This window comes from Myotis nattereri, assembly GCF_964212035.1.
Source record: "Myotis nattereri genome assembly, chromosome: 18".
In the NCBI taxonomy this organism is placed as follows: Eukaryota; Metazoa; Chordata; class Mammalia; order Chiroptera; family Vespertilionidae; genus Myotis; species Myotis nattereri.
This window is the reverse complement of record NC_138093.1, coordinates 3,305,687-3,325,027: the sequence shown is the minus strand read 5'-3', so window position 1 is coordinate 3,325,027 and position 19,341 is coordinate 3,305,687. Positions and strand designations below refer to the sequence as shown.

Below are 19,341 nucleotides of genomic sequence, written 5' to 3'. Positions count from 1 at the left end.
CAGAGGGAACACTGGAAGCTCAGCTATGCCTTACCGATCCTGGCGGGTTTCTGGGTTTACTCTGCCACCATCACAAAACCAGATGTCAGGCTATGCCAGTGGGGTGTGAGTATAAACAGAAATCATCGTGGATTAGCATGTTGACTTGGAATCCCATTTTGCTTCTCATCGTTGGTTAATTTTATCCAGATTTCTTAAGGAAATCACCACACAGACTAGCTTTGAGGATGAGGCTCCAAAACATTTGAGGGCATTCTGTGAGCACGAAGATGTATTTGGAATCGCATCACAGTCCACGATAACAGATCTGAAAATGTGATGATTTTCTGTATAGTCTTGTGTCATTCGCCAAGTGACAGTTGTTGGTCTAAGAACTTTTTCGCTTTAGTCAGATTGTAAACTTCAAAGTCTTGGACTTCAAAAATACATTTCAGAATGATTTAGTGAGACCAAAGAGTAAAATTGGTTGGGTTTTCTCCCGGGAAAGATAGCTACATGAAGAGCATAAAATAAACCCTCTAAAGAAAAATCCACATTCAAATTTGCAAATGCATTCTCATTTAAATACTGCAGTCAATCATTTTAACCAAGTCCTGGTAGAGCTTTGTGGGAGTAATTCTATAATATTCCCAAAATGTCTGTGAAGGGAGGGGTACCTAGAGAATTTTCATTATAAAATCCCTTTTGTCTTCAATTTAATAAGAGCTTCTGCTATTCTCCAGAGTAACCATATTATATATTTAAATTTAAACAAAGAGGGAAAATAGCATATTAACGAATGATTCTAGGGTTGAGGTTCTCATTGAGTAGTTTCTCCTAGACAAAGCCTAGCATTATTTCTGGAAAACTGTATTTCAGATTTCAAATCCACTTTTTAAAAATATATATATTTTTTTGATATCAGAAAGGAAGGTAGAGAGAGAGAAAAAAATATCAATAATGAGAGAGAATTACCAATCAGCTGTCGCCTGCACGCCCCACACTGGGGATCGAGCCCGCAACGTGGGCATGTGCCCTGACCAGAAATGGAACCGTGACCTCCTGGTTCATACGTCAGCACTCAACCACTGAGCCACGCCGGCCGGGCCAAATCCACTTTTAAGAGCAATGGTGAATAATCTTATTGCCAGGAACCTTTCTTTCTCGTGTGTGTGTGTGTGTGTGTGTGTGTGTGCACGCTGACTGGGATTTAAAAGATTACCTTTTACAAGAATTTAGAGTAGCTGTATTTTGCTATATATGTGTTACCTTATTTTTAAAAATGGATATTTGTTACATTGGAATTTTGTCCTCAGTCAGAAATCCTTGAATTGAGAGTTCAATCTGACATTTTACCACCCAAAGCTTTTTAAGACCACTGGCAATTATTAGAAATAGTTTCTATTATACTGAAGCAACCCAAGTTTCTCTCAGAAACACAGTGCCAAGTCCTGTATTGATCCTAATACAGACAATGAGGACAGTGAAATTGTTAAAGATTTTGCTGATCTTGATTTAGTCATCAATTCAAATGGTAGCTTCAGCCAAGAATTCAAGCGAAGGCTGAATTCTTGGCCAAAGCTACCATTTGAATTGATGGGCCGGGCAGCCATGGGAGAATCGGGGGAGATGGCCAAGAGCAAAGAGGGCTCATTAGAGACCAAGGCTAAGCCTGCCCACACCTCCTACTCCCAGCTACTATGTGCGGATGGGAAAGTTGGGCGGTGAAGAAGGCTGATAGAAAAAACCAGATTCAGTTGAACTAAGCTATTCAAAAGAGAGACAAACAAGGGTGTCCTAGAGCAAGCAAAGCCTGAAACATCGCTGGTGGCAAAAATGACAAAACTGACGCATTTGGGCACATGATGAGAAGGTGGGTTCTTTGGAAAAGACGGTTATCGCTGGGAAAAACAGAAGGCAGCAGCCGAAGAGGAAGAGGAAAAGTGAGGCGGACCGGCTCCAGGAAGGAAGCCACAGGCGTGAGGATGCAGGGGCTGAGCAGGCTGCTGAAGGCAGGACAGTGTGGGCACACTCTCATTCAGGGGGTCACCAGGCGTTGGCGCTAAAGGCATGTAACACGCACATAGAGATGCTCAGAATAACAGTTCCATTCTTATAGGCATGGAGGGCTGTGACATAAATGGGGGGCCACCTGTGGCTGCCCTTTGCTTTTTGACCTTATTTTTTAAAAAAACATCAGAGAGGAAGGGAGAAGAGAGAGAGAGAAACATCAATGATGAAAGAGAATCGTGGATCGGCTGCCTCCTGCACGCCCCCCACTGGGGATCGAGCCCTCAGCCCGGGCCTGTGCCCCAACTGGGAACTGAACAGTGACCTGGTTGATAGGTCCACGCTCAGCCACGGAGCCACGCCAGCCAGGCACTTTCTGACCTCATTATCTCCATCTGATGTTATAGCGAATAAACCTTGCAAATACCATATGCTTTAATTCAGTTCTTGGGAAGGTTTGTCTCTCAGTATTTGGAGTCTTATTTCTCCAACTGTTAAACATAAGTTCACTCACATGAGAAAGACACTTGCCAACCATAATACAGACATGCAGAATGAATAACCCATGAGTCTGGAAAAATACAGATACCAAATTAGCCCAAAGGCATGATTTAGCCAGTGCACGCAGCTAACATATAGCAGATTCTTCCTTAATTACTCATCCTGTGCAAGATACATCTGTAAGTATATTCTTTGGGGTTTTAATAAAAAACACTGATCAAATGCTGAGATGTTTACTAGTCATGTCAACTATTTTTATAGTATACCTTTTTAAAATATATATTTTTATTGACTTTAGAGAGGAAGGGAGAGGGAGAGATAGAAACATCAAGGATGAGAGGGAATCATTCATCGGCTGCCTCCTGCACGCCCCCTGCTGGGGATCGAGCCTGCAACCCCGGCCTGTGCCTGATCGGGGATCGAAAGGAGACCTCCTGGTTCATAGGTTGACACTCAACCACTGCACCACACTGGCTGGGCTCAAGTATTCTTTTTATAAATACATTTTACACCCTGTTCATTTTACACGATTGTTGGGATGCAGGAAGGAGAAGGGCTTTGACATCATCGACTGTGGATTCATGGCTGCGTTCAGAATCGGGGGGCCTGTTGGGGAGAGCGGCTACCACCCTCATTGATGCTGCCCGCCAGCAGCGCTGGGTGACAGTGATCTCGTTTGACCTGAGCAGCAGGGCTGAGGACGTGTTTCCACTCCAGGGTCACCCCGGGTCTTACTCTGCTTTCTGAGCTCATTGCAGGTCGCCATGGGACTGTCATGTGAAATCATGCACATGGTGAATCTTGAATTTTAAAGAGCAGGAAAATAATGACTCACTAAGTGTTTTAGCCGACAGTGACTTCCTTTTCATGTGTGGTGTTCCATTATCTCGGAGAATTTTAATTTATGTGTCGTACCCTGTAGAGCAGTGGTTCTCAACCTTCCTAATGCCACGACCCTTTCATACAGTTCCTCATGTGGTGGTGACCCCCGATTTCATTGTTACACATTGAACATAATTAAAGCATAGTGATTAATCACAAAAACAATATGTAATTATATATGTGTTTTCCGATGGTCTTAGGCGACCCCTGTGAAAGGGTCGTTCGACCTCCAAAGGGGTCGCGACCCACAGGTTGAGAACCGCTGCTGTAGAGCTTTAATGGATGATGCTTTCTCTCTTCAGGGATTTCAAGGCAAGACCGGCCCTCCTGGGCCCGGGGGCGTTGTTGGACCACAGGTACGTCCCACACTCTGTTGCCCTAACGCGCCTTATTCTCCTGTTTCTCTTCTCACCTCTGCCAGCTCATTAGGATGGAAAATGAGGCATTTTTGTATTTCAGTAGCATTGTCATATATGCCTGTTGCTTACATCACATGAACTTCAGTAGTTATTGCTTAGCTAAAGGGATTTCTAACTGAACTGAGTGAGTAAAATAGAAGGAAAAATCTTAAAAATCAGTCAGAAAATTCAGTGCCGTGAAAGTGTGGCCATGACAGCAGCTGCTGGAAACCCACAATGCCTTGTTAACGAGGCCGGCCATCCCCTGTTCCCGGAATTTCAAGTTACAAAAGGACTTTAGTCTTCTGAGTATAAATTACACTTAGAAGTGGATTAGAAATATAAGGCTTTGATCCAATTTTATTCTAAAAATGTAACATTTGTAATATATTGTATCTTAAGATTTTTGTATTCATAACAATGATTTTAGCAGGTGATGTATTGAGTATGCATCTTCATTGGATTATTTTTATTGGTACTTTTGAGAAAGAAAAACCAATGGTCTGTTTCAAATGTAATCATATTTTCATGTTAAGACAAAGAATGTGATTTAAAAGGAGCAATATTAATTGCAGTCCTTGCCAGTCATTTTTTTTTTTTTGGCATAGTTGTGTGAATCACTGCTCATTTTTGTCTTCAGTGGTGATGGCCATTAAATTAGGATCCATTTTACGTTCCTTACTATTAAATTCTGATCAAAAATTGAAGGGAAATTTCCTTAGGGGGAAATGATTGCCTATTGATGATAAGGTGGGGACTTGCAGCAATAAACAGGGTGTCCCAAACATGTATACACACTTGAACAGCTGATAGCTTGGTTTTGAAAATGAAATGTATTAAAAACCACACACTGCCTTCATAATTATTCAAAGTGTGTGTATACATTTTTTTGGGGGGGGGGCACCCTATATAATTAAAGGAATTTAAACCTAAAAATGTACACTCCAATTTGGGGCATCTGGTTCTTTATCCAGGACCGAAAGGTAAGAACCAGTTACATCTTCAGGTTGTAGGAAGACTCCCCTCCCACAAGCACAGCATCTGCGCACTTTGCATTTACGCATCTTTAGTCTCGTGCCTTCCGGGGCCTTGTTCTAAGCGGAGACAGAGAGCGCTGGTCTCCATTCTCTGGATCCTCCTGCGAGCTCATTAAACTCTCTCGCCACAGAACAGCTGCGCTCGGGGACACGTGAATGACCTGGCATTTTTCACGGTGGCATTTGCAGCAGTTTAAGGCAGCGGGTTATTTGTTACAGCCTTTGGGCGGGAGGAACTGCCAGCCCAAACCCATGGCCTGACGATCCCCTGCCACTCGCCAGACTTTGTCAGATGCGTGTAGATTAACAGTGAGGGCTCCACTCGGGACATTCCAAGGGGGACCACGTTGGTTGTTTGGGTTCCTGGGAACCTGAGCTCAATTTCAAGCTGTGATTCATTGAGTAGCTACCATTGTGGTCCCAATGGCTTTTTTTCTTCATTCCTATTTGATAACTTAGACAAAAAGAGAGAAGGGGACAGACTAGAGGTAGAAACCATAGCTTTTTACAGCACTCGGACTGACCTCACTCTGAAGATTTCTGGTGTTGAACAAAGAGAGCAGCTCTTTCCATTTTTCATAGCTTTCCCTTGGACACTCTGATTCTAAGAGAACACGTCATCTTTTCAGATTCCTGCCAGACACGGCACTGCAGGCGCTCTATGGGAAGTGTTCTGTGGGGCATCCTGAAATTCACTGAGAACAATAGACGCCATGCAAATGAATGAGAACGATGCACTATGTGGGGTTTGTGTTATCTTTGCAAAAAATGGAAGCGCGATCTAACGAGTTCTGCCTTTCCATTGAGGGGCCCACTGGCGAGACTGGTCCCCTGGGCGAACGCGGACATCCCGGCCCCCCGGGGCCGCCCGGCGAGCAAGGCCTTCCTGGCGCTGCAGGAAAAGAGGGTGCAAAGGTACGGGTGCTCAGGGGTGTTCCTGGCCGGCAACATCCACCGACTGTTCACTCCAGCTCCGTGTCACTGGTCACGGCTGGGCTAACTACACGGTGGTGGAGCATTCCCATGAACGTCGGAAAGAAACGTCACTGAAATACTCCCTTGGCTGTCCTTCAAGGCATGACCGAGCAATGATATAAGAAGCTTGCTCCATTGACTATAAAGCCATCCATTTATATCCATATGAAATACATATAAGTGGTGTTGACTTTATTTTAATGTATGTGGCCTTTCCCATCATATGCTCACCGTGAAATGATAGGGGGAGCTACAGTTTTGTTTGTGGTCACATGTATGAAAATCGCTCCCTGTGACGGATGTATGTTCTATCCCTTAGGGCGACCCAGGTCCTCAAGGCGTCTCAGGGAAAGACGGCCCGGCAGGTCTCCGTGGTTTCCCCGGCGAACGAGGTCTCCCTGGAGCTCAGGTACCATCACCGTGAATGAAACTGCTTATTAGAAACATTTGCTTTTTTAAAAAAATATATTTTATTGATTTTCTTACAGAGAGGAAGGGAGAGGGATAGAGAGTTAGAAACATCGATGAGAGAGAAACATCGATCAGCTGCCTCCTGCACACTCCCCACTGGGGATGTGCCCGCAACCAAGATACATGCCCTTGATCGGAATCGAACCTGTGACCCTTGAGTCCGCAGGCCGATGCTCTATCCACTGAGCCAAACCGGTTAGGGAGAAACATTTGCTTTTCTTTTTTTAACTAAATAAAGATTCGTGACTAATGAAAGGGAAATGTGTCAGTGTATGCATGGATGATCGTCTATATCGCAATATGTGTTTGTGTCTAAAAACACTTCCCCACACCCTCATTTTACCAGTCATTCTGTCTTTGAATTTATATTCAATTTGCACCGATTCATTTTCTCGGTTTCCCCCCGCTTTTCCCAGGGTACACCTGGCCTGAAAGGAGGAGAGGGTCCCCAGGGCCCACCAGGTCCAGTGGTAAGTATGATTGTAATAAACAACGATGCCAGACACGACTGCAAATTACACCTCTCCTTTCATTATCCTCCCGCTGTGATCCCACGGCGTGTGGAGAGAAATAAACACGTGTCAATCAAGCCAGCCAGCGCTGGGCTGCTGCTAATTGCTTGCACTAATGAGTGCGGACACAGAGAGTTCAGAGGACTGAAAATACTGCTCCTCCATGCTGTCAGGAGGGAAAGGAGCTATTTTGCCTTCCAAATCGTAATTTGTGTGATTCTGAGTACTCGGTGAGACTGGGATGTTATCGATGCTTATTTAAACATCGCAAAAGCACGAAAAGTGTATATCCGTGTATACATTCTCCAGATAGCTTTATTTAGCTAATGCAACCACATCAAATAATTGGCAAATGAGTAAATACCAGATTCCTTTTTTGAGATACCTGCCCAACCCCTAGGAAAGCAATCCGACAGGGCTCTCCATTAGTTCATCTTGGTTCTTATCTGTAGCCTGAAAGGTGAACAGTAACAGTGGCCTCTTCTCATGCTGCGTTTTATTTCACCCATCTCAGAGGCTAGCAGTTGCCTCACATTGTCTCTCAACTCCCTTACACATGTTGAAGTCATTCCAGTTCCACATTCAAAATGTTCTTTAATTTCCCCCCTTTTCTTAATTTCTGCGACCACTGCCTTTGTCCAGTCTCTTTCCTCTGTTTCCTTGCTTAATTGTGTCTCAGTGACATTTCCTGGACTCCACTTTCTTCCCCTTTTCAGCCAGTGGTTCCCCCGATTCTGGTTGAATACACACCCTTAGCTATGCTGTTCCTTTGCTTATGCATATTTCACGGCCCCACGCTGCCTCTGGAATCCAAACTCCTTATTGTGATCAACGAGTTAACAATTTGATCCCAATCACCAGAGTCTGTTTTCTTAACGTTACCTTCAGGGTATTGACTAAGTAACGTACATGCAGGATTGAGACGCACAGGGGTGGAGAGGGATGGAGATTTTGCTGTTATTCAGATGAAGGAAAAGGTACTAAATAGAATTCTTGGGGGAAAGAATGTAAATAAAGAACGTGAAGGGTAAATGAAATAGAAAATGAAAGATATCGCAACTGTTTAGTCTTTCAATTATTAACGCTATGAACTTTACAATCATTATCTTAATGGTGTTTATCACCTGACCAGGTAGATATTATTCCCTTTTTAAAGGTGAGAGACCTGAGGCTTAGAAAAGGTAAGTGATGAGCCCGAGTTTATAGGCCTTTGACGACAAAGGTCCACCCTAGCGCATTGCATAGACTCCTTTCCAGCTGTGCATCTCTCACTCTAAACGTCTTCAGTTCTCTCCGCTTAGCCTCATTTGTCCAAGTCCTCTGGATTCTTCCCGACTCCTGTGAGCATCTGTGTCAAAAGGAAGAGAGTTAGAGCTCATGTTCCAGCTCACTGGGCTTTACTACTCCTACACGTGCTCTTTATAACAGTTATTTAATTTGAATGAATCAGAGATTAAACTACTTAAGCAAATGGTCAGGTTGACTCCTTGGACGCCTGGTCTCTTTCCCTATAATTCATTCAGTCGGAAACCCAGAGCGGGCTGTCTGTGCCCCGTCGCTGTGACAATGGGGGGGGGACGGGGGGGCGCTGGGGGGGGTGTGCAGTGGGACAGTGACGTCTAAATTTGCATCAACCACCAGTTCTGTTTGAGGACAGGAGATCGCTTTAGGTGGGGCCCTTGATATGAATACCCTCAGAAAAACCTCTTGCGAATCCTAGCTTGAGAATATTTGTAATTTCACAATCAGTTACCTGGTATATATTTTCATAAATTATGAAAATTAGAATCTTTGTGCTTCAGCTTACAGAAATCAGAGTCAAAACAGACACACTAGAGAGATAACTCTTTCCTTATGACTTTTTGAGTAAAACTCACTATATGAAACGGTACATGTAATATACTTTCACATTATCTATTATATTTTATTGCAGTCAATATTTTAAAATTCTGGACAAGACCCACTGACGTTATATAGGTTGGCTAAGTGGGCATTTCCTACAAAGAGCTATGGCTTACAGAGGAAGCCAGGTAGGAGATAGATAAAATAACAAATAATAAGTAAGTGATATATTAAAAGACAGAACAAAGAAGACAAGGTGAGAAAAATGATTTTTGCCTAAAGGAATGATGTTGGTACTGGAGCCATAAATAAAAGACCATTTGATGAAAAGCTAGTTTTTGGGTCTAAACAGTCTGGAAGTGCTCATCGCTGTCTAGGTGATCGGAGTGCAGAACTGGGGTGTTGTAGTGTTTTTGAAGTTTGGCTGCTGGGAGTAAATGTGTATTGAGAAACCTTTTTCTTAAAATATATTGTTATTGACCTCAGAGAGGAAGGGAGAGGGAGAGAGAGATAGAACATCAATGATGAGAGAGAATCATGGACTGGCTGCCTCCTGCACGCCCCACACTGGGGATGGAGCCCACAACCTGGGCCTGTGCCCTGACCGGGAATCGAACCGGGATCTCCTGGTTCATAGGTCGATGATGCTTAGTGACTGAGCCACGCCAGCCGGGTGAGAAACATTTTATTATTATTATTATTGTCTAAAGTTTTACATATGTCTCCTTTTTTTTCCAACTGACACCCCCACCCCCTCAGCCATTCCCACCCCAGGCAAGCCCCCATGGCCCATTGTCTGTGTCCATTGGTTATGCCAATATGCATGCATACAAGTCCTTTGGTTGCTCTCTAACCCCCCCCCCCCCTTTTCCCATTTGTCTCTGGATCCATCTATTGTTAATCAAATTATGATGATCATTACATCCAACATATTAGTGAGATCATGTGATATTTATCCTCCTCTGACTGGCTTATTTCGCTGAGGATAATGCTCTCCAGCTCCATCCATGCTGTTGCAAATGGTAAAAGTTCCTTCTTTGTTATAGCAGTAGTGTTCCATTATGTAGATGTACCACAGTTTTTTAACCCACTCATCTGCTGACGGGTAAGAAACATTGTTTTAACGCTCTCACTGATGACAAAGCAAATGATCCCAACAGGATGCCTGACTTTGGGCTTCTGAAGTCTGGCACCTCCGTGTGCTATTGGGTGCCCCATGTTGCATCTGAGAGCCGGCAGTAGATGCCCATCGAGGCACAGGCACGCTTCCCGCCTCAGGTTCACCCGCTGAGTGGCCGCCTGCCTGCGCGCCCGGCAGAAGCAGCAGGGCTGGCCGGCCGGAGAGGAGCGCGGTGCGCCTTCCCCACGTGCGGAGCGTAAACTGGGCCGCGCTTCACATTTATGGACACGCACAGTGCGCGCAAATATATTGCACCAGCACATTCTCAGATGGCGGCTGCCACCTGTTATCAGAAAGCCACACCGAGGAAAATGTATTCCCTAAATAACCTCTATTTTTTTTCCCGATACGGCATCCCCTTTGTCACCATCATCATTTCTCGGAAAATGAGGTGATTCATAGAAACGTAGTGTGATGCGTACAAGCTAGAGTTTTACGACCACATTTGCTTTGTTCCCGGGGGAAGTGGGGCCCAGATGGAGAAAGGGTGCGAGGGGCCGACAGCTGCGGGAGATGATGGCGCGAGCTGCACCACCGCCCAGCCCACCCTCTTCCTTCCCGTGGCTCCTGTTTCCGGCCCCTCCCTGAGCCAGCACCTCACTCTTCCTCGCTCTTCCTCGCTCTTCCTCGCTCTTCCTCGCTCTTCCTCGCTCTTCCTCGCTCTTCCTCGCTCTTCCTCGCTCTTCCTCGCTAGGTGCTGATGTTTCTTCTCCTTGACTTCTCCTTAGGCGTTCATAACCCTTCCCATCCAGTTCCTGTTCACTCTGTTCCCCCTGCATCCCGTTCCAGAGGCCTTTTTCTCAATGCCTTCCTCTTGCTCCTCAATAAGGAAGCCGAAGTTCTTAGCAGGGTTACACCTACAGACTGATTGCGTCACGTGCTGTAGTTTTAAAGATAAAGCAGGTTTTCTCTGTGGGGACCAGGGGAGAGCTCAGGTGTGGTTACATCCAAGTAGGAAGGAGCGAAGGATGGAGACGGCGGTGCGGATCGATGGCCAGAGGCTGAGAGTGTAGGACTTGGAGTTTGTGCGCAGAATTTATGCTCTAACTGGTGGCATTGCTTGATGTGTTATCAGACTGTTTGGGTTCACTGATCTAAACTCTTGGTAATCTGCAAGAAGAGTGAGTCAGGTAGAAGCGAATGGTTTGCTCACGGTGGGAGGAGGCTAGTGGTTCCAGTGCTGGGAAGGAAAAGGCCATACACCCAGTGGACACACGACTGAGGGCCTACTGTGTGCCAGCAAGTACGTGACTTTGCTGGAGATCAGTGAGGAGAGAAAACCCCCCAAAATTCTATCCCTGTGGAGGTGATCATTATGCACTTAAGCTACGTTTAAACCCAAACATGTTCCTTTTAGATGCAATTATGTATCTGACAATGATCACGCCCTCCATTTCTACTATAGCCAGTTACAGAGAAACGCAGTCATTTCCATCACTGCAAGTGTCTACACTTTATGGGGAAAACGCATTGCGATGTGTTTGTTCAAGGGCTGATGTCCACCATAATACATTTTTTATTCCCAGGCACAAGACTCGGATTCCCACTGTGCTTTTGTGGAACGTGTGAATGGGTTCTCTTTTTATTATTGGGTTTAAATTTTCATTTTTTAAAAATCAGACCTCATTCGTGATTCAGCTGCTATGAGAGGATTCATAGGTTTATTCTGTTCAAAGTCGGCCTGGGGATCTTTCAGTGAGACTTGCAAGTTTTTAATGGGATTTGCTTAATCGCCACGTATCACTGGAGATCTTCCCCTTTCATTTATAGACGTAGAAAATGAAATCACCGAAGAGCATGCTGTTATTAAAAATATCTAGACTTACAGAATGTTTGAAATAAATGACAAAAGGAAATTGTAGCTGTACTTTTGGGAGCAAATACACATGGAAAAAGTTTTCATCCGTTGTTTTGAAATGAATGAGCTGCAACATTATCATGAGCAGTGTTTTAACTACAGAAAAGTAATGTGTTCTCATTGTTAATTTTAATGCAGGTTTCACAGGCAAGATGGCAATCTGAAATGTAATCTTATTAATACTCCCAGGGAGTCATTAAACTAGCTCAGCTTTGTACAGTAAAAATATAACTTAATACCTACCAACTGTGGGCATTGTCATTGATTCAAATCAGCATTCTTTCTTTCTCATAAATGAAAATATTTGATTGATTTTAAATATTAGACATACTTCACTATAAAACTAACAAGCATTCTTTTCTTAAGTAAAAGCCATAGTTATTTTCATGTACTTGCCGGTCATCAGGTATCCAATTAAGGAAATATATATTTGTCTTAATTTTTATACCACATCATTTCATGAAAATACACATTCAACTAGAGTTTTTTCTCTTGAAAATCTGGGAAATTTCTATTGACCACACATGAGTACATTTAGATCCTATATTTTTAAAGCCATCCTGTTCACAGACTTTATGAAAAGACTAATACATATCTCTAATTGTATAATAATTTTACATTTAAATGAAAAATACATAACATCTTCAAAAAATTAAGTATATGTGCCTTTGAAATTATTTTATCTTTCAATAATATTTCCTAACTCTGGTATTGGACTAGAAATTAATCTTTCAACGAGTGAGCACAGCTGTTCTTGCTTAAGATTTTGTAATTGTCTGCAAGTGACAGGGGACTGTAAGACCCCACTGCTAGGTCCCTGCTTCCTAAGCCTGCTTCCCCTTTCCCATCAGTAGTAACCCGTGCCTTTTCTCCCGTGCACAGGGCTCCCCAGGGGAGCGGGGGTCGGCAGGCACCGCAGGCCCCATCGGATTGCCAGGGCGTCCAGGACCCCAGGGTCCCCCCGGTCCAGCCGGAGAGAAAGGTGCTCCTGTAAGTAATTTCAAGGAGAAAAACATATTATCCTGCCGCCCTGCAAAAGTTATTACTTTTTATTCAAGGATATTAGCTCTTCACACGCCACTGCATTCTCACTGCCTATGTGCCTGGCATAGAAACACACTTCTTTATTTTTATAGGAGAGAATATTTCAAATTCAATGAAATGAGCTGATATTTTTCCACACTTTATGAAACCCTAATTCTGTGAGGGAGTTGGATATTATTAATGTAAAAGGCTTCTGATTTGGCTCCTTTAAGAAAAAAAATAAAATTGGAGTTTTGATTAAAACTATACCTTGCCGCTATATTTTAGAAAGGTGTGGACGTTTCTCTCTTCTTGTAATACTTTATTTTTTAAATATATATTTTTATTGATTTCAAAGGGAGAGGGGGAGAGAGAAACTTCAATGATGAGAGACAATCACTGATTGGCTGCCTCCTGCACGCCCCCTACAGGGGATCAAGCCCACAACCTGGGCATTGCCCTTGACCAGAACCAAACCTGGAACCCTTAAGTCCTCAGGCTGATGCTCTATCCACTGAGCCAAACCAGCCAGGGCAGCACACATTTATTTCCAATCATTTTCATGCAAGTGAAACCCATAGAAAGTGGCGGCTCTTCTCATGCGATTTGAGTTTGGGTTTACAGTGAACGAGATGGGGAACATCTGACCAGCTACTTCATCGTACATGTATTGGATTTTTAAATTTTTTTACTTGTGATCATAAGCTATATTTTGTTCTTCACTAGGTTTACGTTGCTGTGTCAAGATCTCTTCCCTCTTTTGGTTCCTGCTTTTGATGTAATCATATTTTCTAAAAAAAGCTTTCTCTCATCCTCCAAGATGAAAACACAGACTCATTCAGTAAATGTAGATGAAAATCAGACATCATATGCAAAAATATGAGTTTAATAGATTTGTATACACGTCAGTCTTGAAATATGTAATCTAGGTTAAGCCTATAATTTTAAAAATGCTTTTTTTTTTATCACGAAGACTTAGTTTTAGCAAGTTTTAGTTTTAGATTAAACTAGTTGAGTTCATTGTCCAAGCATTTGCTCTCATTACTGTTTGTGATATTATTCAAAGGTTTCCAAATTAAAATGATTGTTTTCTGTAAACGATTACCTTTCAGAAACATTTAGAATGTTAAAATGAGGCCATGCCCCCTTGGACAGAAAAGAAGATAGCCACAATATTTTGTGGGGATCAGGTGAAACTGTAGTTCTAAATCACTTTGTAGAATATGCATGCAACATTTTATTAAAAATACAAGAAAGGTCACAAACAAAACCTATTGCCAGGTTGGGCAGTGAGCAAATGTGTTTTCATGCATTTTTAGCCTTAAAGGCCAGTGTCTGGTATCACTGTCCAAGAAGAAAGGCTCAGCAAGTTCTTGCAAACATCAAGCATCCGATTTATGGATATTCGGAACTTGATTAGGAAATGTGTGCTCGAAATAAAAATTCTAAGATGAATCGATCAGACCTGTGGGCCATTGCCTGCGATTCGTACCTCGTTACCAAGGAGAGCACCCTGGCTGGGAAGGAGGCGATGCGTTTTCTGTGTCCTCCTTTACAAAATACGTTTTTCTTGAGAACTTTAGGCAATTTCCTTGCCAATCTGGAAGCTGGAGTGTGACTGTTAGCGCTGCTCCTTAAATCTGTAGCAAACAGCGAATGTACAGATTTCTCACCACAAAGTGATGGTCTGTTGACTTTTCAATTACAGGGAGAGAAGGGGCCCCAAGGCCCCGCGGGCAGGGACGGAGTGCAAGGCCCCGTGGGGCTCCCGGGGCCGGCTGGGCCCGCCGGCTCCCCCGGGGAGGACGGAGACAAGGTGGGTCCCCTCTCTTCGTTCGTGTATCCTGTGAAAGTGGCTTTTCCTCAAGAGCCCTACATGTTAACCTAGGACTAGGCCCCAAATCTGAAGGTGCCTCCTCTAAAGTTTCATGCTTCTGGCCTGGGCTCCAAAGTTTTATTTAGATTTGGAGGATTAGTAAACATCCATGAAATAGGTGGGATATGAACAAGGACGGAATAGACACAAGAGCAAAGAGGATGAGAAAAGAGTATCAGGTGCCCAAATCGCTCATTTGTGTGTGAACACATAGGCTTTTGGAATAAATGTGAAATTAGTGTCATCAATTACTTGTGTATACCCAGCCCTTGCGTCTTGAGTATTGCAGAGTAAGGACTTGGGAATGGGCTGCAAACATGTCTGATAATCCTCCGCCTCTCTCTCTTTTACTAACAAAAGATTCTGAGCTCTTCATTCTGAACGTATAACTGTGATGTTGTGTCTGAAGTTATATGTCGTCTAATGTTATCGCGAGGCACTATAGCAACACTGGTGAAAATGCTATGATAATGTGCGACACTTTAGCATTTTGGAAACTAGGAGAAAAAATACTTTTTCACTGCCACGTAATTATACGGTTTTTAATAAATCAATGTAGTTCTGTTATCAGACAGTCATGGTAATTTTTCAGACAAAATGGATTTTATAAAGTAAAAATCCTGTGGCAATATTCCTCCAGGTTGAGTTGACTTCAGTCTGTGTTTTAGTCAATACCAGAAAGTGAGAAGCGGAGGGAACCTGCCTTTTACAGTTGAAACAGGGACATGAAGGGCTGGCCTGCAATTATGTAAACATAAGATTTAAGAGGGAAATGATAGTGAGGATGGTGCATTGGTATGGCATACTACAGATAACCTTTACCTCGAATTTTCCAATACAGGGTGAAATCGGGGAGCCCGGACAGAAAGGCAGCAAGGGCGACAAAGGAGAAAATGTGAGTTTCCTGCTGTAGTAAGGGGGCATTATTCACTCAACTCCTTCTGCCGATGACCATGGATAGAGAGTTAGTACTGCTTATTTACGTATCAGAAGATTATCACATCTACATTATAACGTTTGGGATTCAATCCATTCTGTTTTTTAATTTGAATTTTCTTTTTCAATTACAATTTATATCCAATATTACTTTGAATTCAGTCGATTCTAATAAAACCCCTTTCCACTGTCCTTCTCAAGTTTTCCAAAAAATTCAAGAGGAGGGCAGACTCCCAAGCTCCCTTTACGAGGCCAGAATTATTCTAATTCCAAAGCCAGATAAAGACACAACAAAGAAGGAAAATTACAGGCCAATATCCCTGATGAACATAGATGCTTAAACCCTCGACAAAATATTAGCAAACCAAATCCAGCAACACATTAAAAAGATCATACGCCACAATCAAGTGGGATTTATTCTGGGGGTGCAAGGCTGGTGCAATATCCATAAAATCATAAGCGTGATACCCCACACAAACAAACTGAAGGATAAAAACTGCATGATCACATCACTACACACAACATTTGATAAATCCCAACACCCATTTATGACAGAAAGTCTCAGCAAAGTGGGAATAGAGGGAACATACCTCAACTCAATAAAGGCCATAGATGACAAGCCCACAGCCAACATCAGACTCAGTGTATATTCAGATACATGCAATGATTCCAGCCAGCAATTTTACCTGCCATCATTAGTTCAGATTTTCATGTGGTTTAAAGACAAGTAAAGTCTTCGTTGTTATGAAAAGAATGTTGACCTCGTTCACACCTGAAGGGTTTCGGGTTCCCTGGAACTTCGCTTTAAGCACTTTTCCCAACTCGGAGCGGCTTCGCTAAGGAACAAGCTAATCCAATGACTCTCTTTCGTGCCTGGATGATTTATAAGGCCTTTTCAGTATTGACGTAAGTTAGCAAGAAACATGTATTCCTGTAAGACTAATAAGCCTACTCAAATCTATTGTTCACAAGAAGGAGTCCTGGTATACTTACTAAGTAACACTCAGTTCCACGTGTTTACTTACAGGGACCAGTCTAACTTCCCCACACCACTACCTTCCCCATGCAGAGGGCCCCCACCTCCCAGCATGCACTTAGAATGACAGCACACAGGTGAACTTCTCATGTGCTCCTTCTGACTCAAACATCCCTCATTCAAGAGACCGGGTATTCGGAAAATTTTCAGATGTGAAACTTCACCGCTATTTAAGTTAGCGCAGAAACCCATGTCTAAATACCAGCAACCTCACAGACCTGAGTGGCTTCCACACCTGCTGATGTGAAATGGACCGCAGCCACACACCTGTGAGTTTCGGATGAACGTCCATAGTGGTTGACTGCGCTGCACTGAAAAGCCTTCTTTTCATCACCAAGTGACGAGAACGGCCCGCCCTCTGCTCCTGGGACTCTCTGGCCTCAGCGGCAGAGTTCCTGATTCTTCTCTCCCCCTAGGGTCCTCCCGGCCCCCCAGGTCTTCAGGGTCCCGTCGGCGCCCCTGGAATTGCTGTAAGTATCCCTCCTTGCCCAGCCCACCTAAATCCTTACAGTCCCCGATTAAATTCATGAACTGTTGCATAGCCAGACTATGTGATATTGTTCGTATGCTTAATATGGGCTGAAATGTAAAAGATCTAACAGAGCTAACCTAGCTGATCTCTATAAACAAAAGCCCTTGTGACTTCATCTCACAGGAGTCCCTAACCAGTTGGGAAGTACATTGTAGTCACTGCTGAGCGTTATTTTTCCCTGTGACAAAGCTTTTCCTTCACTGGCATACACAAGAAAATTAAAATCAGCCGTGCCCCAGAAACAAGGAATATGAACAAAACGAGCACTGGGATATTTGCAGCAGAGAATGGAAGCTTAACCCACTTGGTACAAGTTTACTCCTGCCCACACCAGCTTGGATTCCACCGGAAGCCCTTACACTTTATGATGACGTGTATCCCAGTCACCATCTTCCCAGTTTGTGATCCTGTTCCTTGTTCTCCGCCAGGGAGGCGACGGGGAGCCAGGGCCCAGAGGTCAGCAGGGGATGTTTGGACAGAAAGGGGATGAGGGAGCAAGAGGCTTCCCGGGACCCCCTGGTCCCATCGGTCTTCAGGTATGTTGCTCTCTGCCTGTGTTCTCTGTCATTCCTCCTACTTCGCGCCAGCTTTTCTGCTGGATGTAAAACAAAGCAGAATGTTGGGACAGGGCTAACCCTAAGGCTGTTTTTCTTATATGTGTATCTGAGCTGCAACTTCTTTTTACCTGTTAATGTTCATTTTTCTGGAGCTGTATCTGCCCCCGTTTCTGTTTTTGGTGTTTATTTAGCCCGTCTTTGATATTACATCTGCTGTCCTTATTCTTCTGTTTGAAAAACCACTCTTGTTTAAGTCTGATAGCCAAAAGGAAGTTGTTAGAAGGGTTTTTTCACCTTGTTTTGTTTTCGTACATGTCATAGCAGGAAAATTGGTATTTCAGATGGCTAGCAAAAATTAAAAGCATTCTAAGAAATAGCAACTGCCAATCACAGCCACCAACAGAAAATACCAACAGCAAATGTTAGAGTAATGGGTCACATAAGCAACATAACAGTGAATGGATCGTTTAAAATTACATTTAAAATTGTGATGTGCGTTTTATAGAGTGCGTTCAGGAGAGGAAGTGTGTTCTGTAAGCACCGCAGGTGAGGAATTTCAGATGGACTCCCAGGGAACGCACGGGTCACTGACGGTACTCCCAGGGAGGGCACGCGTCACTGACATCGCTCCCAGGGAACGCACGCGTCACTGACGTCACTCCCAGGGAACGCACGCGTCACTGACGTCACTCCCAGGGAACGCACGCGTCACTGACGTCACTCCCGGGGAAAGCACGCGTCACTGACGTCGCTCCCAGGGAACGCACGCGTCACTGACGTCACTCCCAGGGAAAGCACGCGTCACTGACGTTGCTCCCAGGGAACGCACGTGTCACTGACGTCTGTCCTATTGGCTCCCTCCTCCTACTGCGCTCAGGTTCCTACAAACTAGAAACAGCGAGCTTTCCTTATCCACTTGCTCATTCTGCACCTGCCTCGCGCTCCTCTAGAGCAGCGGTCGCCGACCTCCAGGGTCCACGGACCACCGGCTGGCGACTGCTGCTCTAGAAGACTACAAAATTTTGTTTTAAATAACATTCACGTGCCATTTTGATGTTAGTTATGCCACATTAGAAATTTTAGAAATGTTCAAAGTAAATCATCTATTCACTGCACTTAAAAATTTGTGAGGCTATAAAAAAGTAAATAGAAGTGGAATTTGTATAAATTTCATTTTTTATCTTTATTTTCACAAGTAAAGTCCCAGAGTATTGGTTGTTAATATTAAATAGCTTATGTATATAATTATACAAATTACATTGTAAACTATGTAATTAATTATATTATCATAATTATTATTGTTATAAAACTCATTGAATGTCTACCAGTGAACATGATATCATCATTTTCCACTTTTATTTTCATGCCAAGAAATATCCTTTTAAACTTGGAAAATGCAGATTTTATTCTCATATTACTGTTTAACTCTTTTACACTTATTAGACAATAATAAATAAGCAGTCATGAGTACTGCACATCAATGTGTGAAAAACACATGTATTTGAAAACAACAAGACATTAAAAATTAGATTGCCAATGGCTATGGTACCATTCCCTTTCCGCTTTCTCATTTAAGAGATTGCTCTGAATTCTATAAGGGTGTAATTCAGGAATTTAGTTCTCATGATTAAAGAAGATGCCTTGTAGCTTATATTTATAACATATTAAATAAAAAATTACCTTCATTACCTCAACTTAATAAATGTGCTGTTTGATAAGGTGACTCAAGAAATCGA

At 43.3% G+C, this 19,341-nt stretch overlaps 1 protein-coding gene across 2 annotated transcripts in view; it reads left to right on the top strand.

Moving 5' to 3' along the window:
* Positions 1-19,341, top strand: part of COL11A1 (collagen type XI alpha 1 chain) — a 140,806-nt gene that overhangs the window by 90,840 nt on the left and 30,625 nt on the right. For both annotated transcript variants that reach the window (XM_081112001.1, XM_081112002.1), the window contains 9 exons: positions 3,675-3,728; positions 5,615-5,722; positions 6,102-6,191; positions 6,670-6,723; positions 12,528-12,635; positions 14,377-14,484; positions 15,386-15,439; positions 16,933-16,986; positions 17,477-17,584. In XM_081112001.1, coding sequence (XP_080968127.1) covers positions 3,675-3,728; positions 5,615-5,722; positions 6,102-6,191; positions 6,670-6,723; positions 12,528-12,635; positions 14,377-14,484; positions 15,386-15,439; positions 16,933-16,986; positions 17,477-17,584 — 738 coding nt within the window. The remainder of the gene's footprint in view (positions 1-3,674; positions 3,729-5,614; positions 5,723-6,101; positions 6,192-6,669; positions 6,724-12,527; positions 12,636-14,376; positions 14,485-15,385; positions 15,440-16,932; positions 16,987-17,476; positions 17,585-19,341) is intronic.